This window comes from Lolium rigidum, chromosome 4 (genome assembly GCF_022539505.1).
Source record: "Lolium rigidum isolate FL_2022 chromosome 4, APGP_CSIRO_Lrig_0.1, whole genome shotgun sequence".
Taxonomy (NCBI): Eukaryota; Viridiplantae; Streptophyta; class Magnoliopsida; order Poales; family Poaceae; genus Lolium; species Lolium rigidum.
In genome coordinates this window covers 244,946,159-244,957,427 of record NC_061511.1, presented here as the reverse complement: position 1 = coordinate 244,957,427, position 11,269 = coordinate 244,946,159, and the positions used below count along the sequence as shown (strand labels likewise).

The following is an 11,269-nucleotide window of genomic DNA, read 5'->3' as shown; positions in this document are numbered from 1 at the left end:
CTTTCACTTACACGCATGACATATTGGCACTGCCATGCGGTTATATTTTTCAAAGAGCACCCCAAAAATCATGTCTCTGATTTTGTGGCACCTCTCCTTACATGTGTCATCTTTCCCACTTGTCTCTCTGCATATATCGGCTACCTCATCGATATCAACCCAAGGAATTAAAATGGGAACTCAAACTCCATGTAGGCCACCAATTTGAGAAACAAACAGGCCTAGTATGGGATGGGGTGGAGGCTTTAGATGCCCAAGTTGAGATTTCGCGGATTTCCTACTAAATCTATAGATGACCTTGTGAGCAAATCAAAAGCTTTTAACACTTGCATCTCGTCTTATTATGCATTACCACGTCATGAAAGATCAACATAACAACAAGGGGCACTCTTAAATTATAATTTCTACACCAAAAACATTCCACCATTTGTAGGCGTGTAAACAAAATAATGACTAGTTTGATGGAAGATGTTCATCATATTATAGGTCATACGATGTTCCAGGGACCATCCGTCAATAATCTTCAAATTGACTAATTATTCCTTAAATAAAACCATGCAAATGCTAGTTATAAAACCTGCGTTATTTTTGAGACATTTTTATTCCAACCATCTAGTCTAGGTACAAGTTTTTTTTGCGGGTCTAGGTACAAGTTATGCTTTCAGTGTACAAGGCCGCTTGTATTTGTGCATCAAAAGAGATGCATACGACTCTTTTGTAGATTTGTCCAATAAAGGTATGATAAAAACCAAAGTTTAAAATAGCCGGCTATAGCCCGGCTATAGCCGGCTATAGCTGGCCGGAGGGACCTGCCGCTACGGCTATGCCCTTCAAAGGCTAAGACGGGATAATCCGCTATTAGCCTCGAAAACCCGCTATTAGCCCCAAAAACAGGTAAAAAAATAGCCGCTAAGGCTATAATGTTGTAAATATAGTGGGAAAGAAAAGGAAAAAAGGAAAACTGGAAATTGTTGCTACTTATAATGTTGTAATATGTGGACCGAACTGTGTCTTATTCATAGCTTTTTATGTAACCGTGTTAATACGTTATGCCTAATGCCAATAAATTATCAAATTTGTGAATTGTTGATACAGATACATATAAATTTTGATTTTTTCCCATGAATTAGCAAAACCGCTAAATGGATGATTTAGCCGCTATAGCTTAGCTATAGCCTTTCATAGCTGCCAGAAATGCTGCCGCTATTTCCAATAGCCGGCTATTTTAAACTATGATAAAAACACACATCAAAATACCCAAATGCACCCCACGCAATACCTACACGCCCGATAGTGAAGATCATGTCAACATGGTCTTATTCCCTGAAAACAAAGAAAAACTCTCATCAGCTAGAAGTCGGGAACATTGCATACCCCAAAGACAGCCTCAAGCGAAATAGGAGCCTCATCCGGTCTAGTAGACTATTTAGCGAGCACCTCATGCGCATGCTACAAAAGCCATCACCTCCATCAACCGCTCGTCCATCTTCAGGACAAAGATTTGCATAGTCCTTCCGGGGCCTGCCATCGATGCCGCCAGATGACACCCCCACCCTGCGCGAGTCCATCACACCGCGAAAGTTACTGAGTTCCCGCTGCCCCACGCCACCGAGACTCGTTGTTCTCTACGCAGTAGATGCACACCACTCCACCACAGACCACCACCGTCAACAATTGATTCAAAAACGATGCCTCAAGAAGTAGTACGACGCAGAGTCCCCATGGTCCGATCTGGGATACTCAGATCTGGGGTTTCCTCTGAAACAACACGATTGAGTAAAACGTAGGCTGCAACCAGCGATGTCTTTATCAAGGTAACGACGCAACACACCGCCATCACCTGCTATGACTGTAGTGAGGGCTTGGTTTTCACCGACAGCCTTGCCTCCCCAGCTCATTGCAAACTGGTCGACCACCTCAGGTGAAGGAGGAGACCAACACCATCATGTCAGGAGCCGCTGCCCAGGACATCCTCATGCCGTGGAACGGTGGAAGTAGCCCAAGATTTCCACCGCGTGCAGCCGTCAGTGATGACGTAATGCAGCAGGCATGGCAAATTGGTCGGCCTGACCAGGCCCTACTAACTGTCCGCTGCCACCCACGCCCATCGTCAATCGCCGAAGGAGGCTCGCCGGGAACTGCTGGCCGCCGCTGCCCCACGCCACAATCCCTACAAAGGCATGTGCAGGCACCGTCGCCATGAGATCGGTGCCACCGCCGGGAGATTGAGGAAGCTCCGCCGCCATCGTGTCACCGAGGCATTGCCTAGGCGACGAAACCGGCGACAGCGGGGGAGGGATGAAGATAGGGGAGCCTAATTTCGACTATCCTTTTGACCAATAAACACGAGATCATCAACATCGAAAAACAGCAGTTTAAGATGCAATTATCGATCAAGTTGTTTTTGATCCAAATCCAAGGCAAAACCCGATGCAAATAGCGTGAGGGTAGCCGCGTAGGAAAAGAAAGATAACCTGCGATCCCAGTTTGCTCGCGACCGAAAGGGACACCACACCAAAAGGTCACCAACACAGCACCGCACCGTACGGCCAGGTTGGCGTCTCCCATTCCCGGGCCCACCTGTCATGGACTACCTCACGCGTAGCAACCGCGTTTCCCTTTCCCCGTACCAGTAGAAAGCAACGCAAGTCGAGACGCGCAGCGAGCGAAGCACCACCGCTTGGTCGCCACCACGTCCCGCTGCCCGCTGCCGCCGTCGGAGGAGGAGACCGGCCGCGCACCATGGCGGGGAGGGGCCGCAACGGCTTCGAGGACGACGACGTCAACCCCTTCGCGGTGAGCCTCGCTCTACCCCCGCCGCCACCACCCTAGCCGTCTCGCGCCGTCGGCACGGGCCTGCGTGGCTGCGTGAAGCTTCCTCCCCGCGCGTAGATCTCGGGCCGTGCTTTGCTGTTTCCGATCCGCGTAGTTTTTTTTTTGCTTGCGTCTGGGATCCGCCATTGCTTCGGTTCCTGCCGTGCTGGATCTGAGCGTGGGAGCGGGATGCGGTGGGGAGATGCGGATTCGCGCGGGTCGAGTTGGCGATTACGTTTTGTGGGTAGTGTCGGCTGCTTGCTGTTTGAGCGGTCGGGCAACTCTGGATCTGTGCTCATCTGATGAACTAAGCTGCGTAGCAGATGAGTAGCAGCCTGTGCTGGACGATTTGAAGCGGGATGCATGGAGTAGCACATGTTTACTGGAGCTTGGGGTTTCGTATCATAGCAGACTAGCCAATGTGGTACCTTGGATGTGTGTGATACAGGATCATCTCGCGCTTTCCCTTGTCTGGCCACGCCGCCTCGTATGCCTAGGCTCACTTGTTAATTGCTATTGACTACTTCAGTTTTTAGGAACGCCCTCGGTGCCTGCTTTTACTGAGTTGCTAGTGAATACTTGAGTATAATTGTTGGACCTTGGTTGCTACCATTGGGCATTTGTGACTTCAACAGTATGTGTATAGAGGACGTCCAGCTTTGCCGCCTTAGTTTATTTATGCTGCTAGTGTTTGACAGGTAGAGGATGAACTACTTGCTGCTGGTTCAGCCGATGCAATACGATGATGCTTACCTTACTTCTTTGGGGTTATTTTAAGGCAGCGGTAGTGTCAGACCCACTGTTTTATGTTTTGTAATTCAAGTCGGTTCCACAGCGAACCTTCTTAATTTTATATCGACGTGCTACAACCTACATGCTAGAACTTGGTTAACGTGATACCCAATGTATTGATAGTTATAATGGATAAAAATCTGAGGTCTGAGATATCTCCGTTGTAGTGCTCTAGATGGAAAGTTGTAAAATGGAACTGTCAATACCACAAGTTCTTTAGTACTACTTGATAGGTCTATTTGTTGGTGATGTCATCGAGCTGATGTAGATAAGACCATGTTTGACTGTAATCAACTTAAACACACCCGCTCTTTGGTAACACACATATCATTGTTGTGGTGATCGCATGCAAAACTAAATATGCCTATGCACATGCCTGTGGACAGATTTATGCATTGGCAGGCCATGGTCAATCACATGCCAATGTTTTTTGTTTTTTATCGTCCATATTTACTGACCACTGGGTATATAAAGTCAAAACATCCATCTAGTTCTTAATAATCAAGTACAGACACTGGTATGCAGCAATTCTTGCTCCCATCTCCAGTCAGTGTTTTTGGGTGTTTTTATATTATTAGATTTCTTTAATCAAAATTTTATTTTATGCTATGTTATGTTGATAGTTCATATATAGAGAGTATTGTTGTTGACCAGGAGGTTAGACTTTTGGGAAAAGGAGATCATGCTATTATTAACTTGTTCAGATGCTTCTAATTTTGGATCTGTCTGTTCCTAATATCTTCCAAATGCTTCATATTCTACAGGGTGGGAGCGTTCCCCCTGCATCCAATTCTAGACTGTCACCTCTCTCCCACGAACCAGCTGGTTTTTATAATGTGGACATTCCTATGGATTCAACTAAGGTACTTCTAATATATAAAAGTTTTTATTCACTTCAGTGTTTAACTTATCCTGTTGCTGTAATTGGTTAGATGCTCTCTTCGCCACTGTCTTGGTTAGTTTTGTATGTATTATCAAGTACCTCTTGTGATGATTAGCGTAACCACTTTTGGTGAAAATTATAAGACATCCATGCATAAAAAATGTTATTTTATTTTGTCCATTATTATTGCAGTATCTAAACAATCTAAGCATGACCAACCAAAATATTCTCTGGCATCTACCCAAAGCAGTTAATGGAAGGGCATTTTAGTGATTAATGTCTGTTAACTTTCTCAGTTTTGGAGGTGTCTTAATCCATGCGCCTGATCAAAATACATGTTATAAAATTTAATGTATGGAGTAAAATTGTATAAGGAATGTGACGTGTTATTTCTTTATTTACACCGTTCATGTGCGAAGTTAGTTTTGGTTATCCCTTGAATATTTTGTTGGTATGATTCCTTACGTTATGCATGCATTTATCTCCTGTTAGGATAAGAAAAAAGAGAAAGAACTCCAGGCAATGGAAGCTGAGCTCAACAAAAGAGAAAAGGTATGTGCCTTACCATTGCTGACTGATTTGGCAATTCTGCTACTCTTAGCACTAGCAGTTGTCTCATAAGTGGTGCCAAAGCTAGAATCTACAACTTCATTGAGATAAGATTTATGATTTCCATATGCTACATGCTGCATTGCTTTCTTTATCACTACAGCCATTGGACTAACCATACCGTATTTATGTTGATTTTGGATTCTCGCTTCATTACTACTGCATAGGGTAGCTATCGTAGACCTAAAATGTCAACAGTTTATAGATGCTATATATTAATTATTTGCTGATCTGGCACTGACTACCATCTGCTGTTCTGTATAGTCTACAGAAGTTCCGCCTTGTCAACTTGTCAAAACTAATTAAGTAGCTGGCTGTAACCGTCAGCAGGGTAATAGAGTTACTGAACACGTAGTGTGTATCGAGTCAATGAGTATGAGATTTATGAACTACCAAAACTTTCTGTTTGCTAATGATACAATTTGAGTCCGATGTTAACATGGGCAGAAACAGGCATCGTCTTATACGGTTGGGGCATTGGTCATATAACGGCTCTGCTCGAAAATGAACGGTGCTTTTGCATGATAATTTCGAACAGGCACGCACATTTTGAATAGAACTTTTGCATCCTAAAATAGGGTCAAAGATCTAAAATTGCTTTTTAGAGCACAACATTTTTACTCACAGCGCAAATTATCAACGGAAATTTACAAGTGTTACATGTATAATTTTTCCTAGTATTGACATTTTTGTGTTATTCTAATTTACTGTTCATCCCAAAAGCAGTTTCTTCGAATGGCCATTTTGTTTCACCCTGCTTTTCCCCACTTTGATCTCATTATTATTTTAATCAGCCTCATTATCCAGATAGGGGAACCTATGTCTCAACTTGCTAAATTAGGTTGGCTATTGCTACGTATATTTAAGTTATGAATGGTCTGCAATTTTGTTTCCCCAGTCAGAAGGGTTCATCTGGGAGAACCATGTTTCTTGAGCTTGATATTTAACCTGTTGAATTTTACAGTGTTATGTCAGATTATTTGAATAAAGAGAGATATTCTGTTTCAAGTGCATTCTATGTATATAGACACATGTTTAAGTAACCATATGCAATGTTCCTTTTCCAAATGCTGATCTGGTTCCTCTTTGTTCATCTCCTTGCCATAGGAATTGCAAAGGAGGGAAGAGGCTGCATCGCGAGGTATAACTCACATTCTTTCCTTATGCTGAATAGCTTTAGTAGTTCTGTTTTGGTCACTTCACTAGCATTAAATATGAAGACACAAGAAGCATTGATAAAAGCAATTTGTTCCGGAAGTGTACCAAGAAACTGTTGCTTGCCCACTCATTTTGAGTAGAGTGCACAGTGTTTCAGCATTGTTCACACTTCACAGGAAAACAACATAGCATTTTAGTGTTTAGATCATGGAATAGGGCATCAGGGTTATTCTCAGTATATTACACTTTATGATTATTGGTAATTGGTAATATTTGGCTATTTGCTGTTGATGTTCCTTTTCTTGATAACTTAGAATTGGTCTTTTCATGGCTCCAATTTTGGATGTCTGAAAATAAGCACTTGCCATTTCTTCTGGCAAAAGCAAATTTCGTTTAATACTTATTCTGCTTTTCCTATTGGTAGTATGGCTGCACAGCATATTTCTTCTAATCACATGTTTGTTTCATTTTCAGCTGGAATTGTTATTGAAGAGAAAAACTGGCCACCCCTTTTCCCAATGATTCACCACAATATTTCAAATGAGATACCCATCCATCTACAAAAAATGCAGTACCTTGCATTTTCATCATTTTTGGGTAAGCTCTGATAATGTAAAAATGTAGTGTTCGGTATGAATATGTAGTGCTACCATTGCATTTTTTTGCGATTACCTGTACCAACGGCAACCGCCATATGCCCCATGATTTGCTAGTGTATCAACTATCAAGTACATATGAAAACGGGATTGCCACCTCAATCTCTGTGCGTCATTTCATGCAGAAGCTGGGATGGTTTTCTCTTTTATTGTCTAAGAAACCACACCAAGCACCTTCAACAACAGGATCATGTCTACCGATGCACTCCAACCCTGGCATCCACCGCCTCTCCCTCGAACCCCAAGTACCTGGCCCTTTACCTCTATTTGCCCCAAGCCTCGGCCTCCATGATGTCCCTCAGTCTTTTGGCTCCCTCCACTCTGCCGCCTGCCTGCCTCCGATTGTACCACCGCTAAGCCTCCACAGCAGACGGAATAACCAAGCCTAATAACTGGACAAGCAGGGTCAACAACCAACTTACCAGCATAGAGAAGCAGCACCACAAGTCCACAACATGGATCGCAACAGATCAGCCACAATAATATCACTGTCACAGAATCCATTTCAAAGATCAGCCCATCGACCTGAATTGGGATCCAATAGCAATATGACAAAAACATAGCCACAGTGTATCCTGTTGCCCCAGGAGCAACAAGCCACAACTCCTTTCTCTCACTACCACCCTTCTCCTTGCATACCACAGCCAGGACCCATGAGCAGTGAGTGGCCATATTCAGCAGCGACCTGCCAGCAACACAATTATAGCTCTTAGTCTCTTTCCAGCAGCCTGACAGGACCTGCACAGGTAGCTATTGGAGCCTATTGGCGCCTGGATGCTGACCACCAATTTGAAGTAATACAAGTTCACCAACAAGTATTTCCAAGTGATATTGTCTCTTATTTCTTGCACCAATGAGATGATTATCAACATGAAATGAAAACAATAAGTATGGATTCCTTGGCATAGTGCCATGGGATCTACATTTTCATTTTTATTGGTGGACCGAGAACTAATCTGGCAGAAAAGTATTTTGATATGTTGAGCTACTTTGGATTTTGTGTAATTTTTGTTAAATTTGGATCTCATGCAGGAATTGCTGCCTGCCTCTTCTTCAATATCATAGCGACTACAACAGCATGGATTAAAGGGGAAGGTATATCTGAAGTGTACCTTATTGTCTACACCTAATATATCAGTTGCTATCACACTACTTAACATGTGAACTAAAAATAAATCTCTGCTTAAAAGGTGTTATGATTTGGCTGCTTGCAATTATCTACTTCATATCTGGTGTCCCTGGGGCTTATGTGTTGTGGTATCGCCCTCTTTATAACGCAATGAGGTAAGCCATACTGGTTGATGTTTTACTATAAATTCACCTTTCCAAGTATTTCATTGATCATATCTTGTTTTATTTAATGCCTGTCACAGAACTGAGAGTGCTTTGAAGTTTGGGTGGTTTTTTCTGTTTTACATGGTAAGATACGTTTTACTAGGTCTCATCTGGCCACATCTTAACATTAAATGAAAGGCTCTACTCAACTGTGATCCTACTGTTTTTCTTTGTCCATTTCCAGATTCATATAATCTTCTGCGTGTGGTCAGCAGTGTCTCCCCCATTTCCTTTCAAAGGAAATTCTTTGACGTAAGTCTCATGTTCTTTTTCTTGTGCATCTACTTCTGGGATGCTTGGTAGGTTGTTAGTTGTAAATGAGTTCAGATGAGAGGGCTTATGCATTTCCTTGGTCACATTTTGTGTTTTGTTGATAAAAGATTATGTGATCACTTTAGCTGTTTCATCGAATGGTTTGTCTAAACATGTTAGAAACACGCAACAAATTACAAATGTATTCCATGAACTAGATAATTGATTTAATGTGAAAAAACCCAAATCGAGGAAAAAAAGGGCACACACAATGAGGTGAATTGCTAGAAGGGGAGTTTACAATGTGCCGTCAACAAATCGGTGCAGCTATAAAGGGTAATATTATAAGGGGTACATTGGCAAATCCAAGATGAATACGGGAAAATTATACACATCAGCATACTTGTGCTGAAGTAACACGTTCCTGAAACCATTGTTACCTTTTTCTTGAGTTGTGGTCCATGTTGGCATCTGTAAGGGATCATGGTAGAAACATAATTTGTGATCCTGGAAATGAACATATAGGAATACAATGTTATAACAGGTACTCCCTCCGTGCACTAATATAAGATGTTTTAGATACTTTTAAGGTAGACTAGATTTAAACTAAAAGGAATGAACCTACACACTAAAAGTAGACTAGATACAAACATAAGTGAGTGAACCTATATAATGGCTAATACATTTTTGGATGGAGGGAGTACATGGTAACGCAGACTGCAATTGTCATGTTACTTGTCAACCATGCCACTTAAAGTAGTGCTTAGAGTGACTTCTGACTATCCATGTTATCATATTCAGATTTAGGCCTTTCTATCATTACATTAGCTTTTTGTTGCTTTCTAATGCTGCAGTGGGATTTTGCTTGAATGACTAAACTTCGTTGCTTTCTAATGCTGCAGTGGGATTTTGCCTGCCATTGATGTCATAACCAAGAGTGCTATTGTTGGGGTAAGTCTTCATTATAAGTTTATCTAAATTATCAGAGGACTAATTTGTTTATGTAGCCTCATCTTCCTTACCCTGTCCATATTTTATGTGCTTTCCCCAATGATTGAGCTGCTTCATGCTGCCTTAGTTTGAGGCCCAGCAGAGTCCACTGACTAGACAAAAAAAATTACATTTTGAAACAGATATCGTGCACTATTATCTCCTTGCATGCATATGAGCATCAAGGCTTTGCTTGGTAGACTTACCATCGATGCATTTGCAAGTGATATACTGGATCTACTAGTCTTATTTAATCCCTTACTGATGTGTATATTTTTGTGGCATTTTCGTTTGTCAGATATTTTACTTTGTTGGATTCGGACTGTTCTGCCTTGAATCACTGCTGAGCATAGCTGTCATTCAGGTGGGTGTGGTTTCCTCTTTTTTGTTGATTAAATGAAATGTTGAAATTCCATATGATTGTAACTCATGTCCCTGTATCTTGATCATCCAACTCTCTTACTCAACATGCAGCAAGTATACATGTACTTCCGTGGAAGTGGAAAAGCGCAGGAGATGAAACAACAGGCAGCACGTGGTGCCCTGAGTTCTGCGTTCTGATGAAGAAAACCAGCAGCCAGAGTAATAGGCAAGGTAGTGAGTGGGAAGGAAGACATGATGTCTGCAGATTGGGCATGGTAGTCTTGTACATCGCTGCACCGTGCGGATTTGGATCGTCGAAAGCATACAGCTATACCTTTTTGCTCTTCTGTTCATACAAATATAACGAGCCTCCTTGCGTGGATACTTTTAACATGTTGTGTTGTTTCCATTTGTTGACATGGTTTTAGATGTAGCGAGAATTAATTAGTAATATCCTTGGTGGAATATATCTGCATATGCTGCTTCATTCCGTTGCAATGTTGATGCAGCCTGCTGCTGTGTCTGTCAGCTAAGACGATTCGCTTACATGGTTTCTTTTTTGTCTCTGATTGGGCAGGGGTTAACATTATAATATTTTGGTATTCCCAGTTGGTTAACCAACCTGTTGCATACTCCTACGTGCAATTTTGTTTCAAAAAGAGATAATGCAGTAGTACCACTTTGAAATACGCTCTGTGGAGTATACAGCCCAATACATTTGAAGATTTCAGCAACTTTTTGCTGTAAAATTTACACATTTGGCCTAAACGCTAAGGAGCAGATATGATAGTCCCACTCCTCTTTGCGTCGTGGCTTCTTCTGTACCTCCACCAGACAAAAGTGCTTTTTCTTTTGGCATTCATTTGCTCCTCTAGCCCTAGGCCGTCACCCTCAAGTCCTCAACTGCTAGTTTACCTAAGAGAGTTCAACGGTCCTTCAGGACATGGATAGCAGCGTTATTTGCTTTCACGTTTGTCTCCCCAATCCTAACATTTCCATAGCCCTAAGGTAAGCTGTGAATGCCTGGAGCTGAATGGCTTTTTTTAGTCCCCGGTCTTTCTGGTAGTGCTTAAGGTGTGCCGGCAACACATCCCTGCCTCGATGGTCCATCTCTTCATGATGTACTTCGATGGGATCTCTTTCACCCTCCTCTCCATCAGAACCTATCACACAAATATAGACATGTTAACTACTTCCCGTCCAGGCTTCCTCCACTCTTCATCGACATAAGGGTAGAAAAAAAAAAGAGTGTGTAGCCTCACCATCTCCTAACCCTCGCCCCGACGCGGCAGCGCCGCGCCGTGCCTGGGCGCTCCGGCAGCTCCTCCCTTCGCCTCCCCGCGTGCCTTCTCTCCCTGCCGCCGTCGCCGGAGGCGCTGCCGGGCAAAGCCTCGGTGGCATGGCGGCGGCGGCGGAG

The 11,269-nt window shown here is 42.8% G+C and overlaps 1 protein-coding gene across 1 annotated transcript; it reads left to right on the top strand.

Annotated features, from left to right (window-relative positions):
• Window positions 1–2,701: 2,701 nt before the first annotated feature.
• Window positions 2,702–10,245, top strand: LOC124650100 (secretory carrier-associated membrane protein 3). The gene is made up of 12 exons (XM_047189664.1): window positions 2,702–2,796; window positions 4,371–4,469; window positions 4,982–5,041; window positions 6,206–6,239; window positions 6,731–6,853; window positions 7,945–8,007; window positions 8,103–8,196; window positions 8,286–8,331; window positions 8,432–8,499; window positions 9,402–9,450; window positions 9,788–9,853; window positions 9,964–10,245. Exons 1-12 carry the CDS (start codon window positions 2,743–2,745, stop codon window positions 10,048–10,050), a joined length of 843 nt encoding a protein of 280 aa, XP_047045620.1. The 5' UTR covers window positions 2,702–2,742; the 3' UTR covers window positions 10,051–10,245.
• The last annotated feature ends 1,024 nt before the right edge of the window (window positions 10,246–11,269 follow it).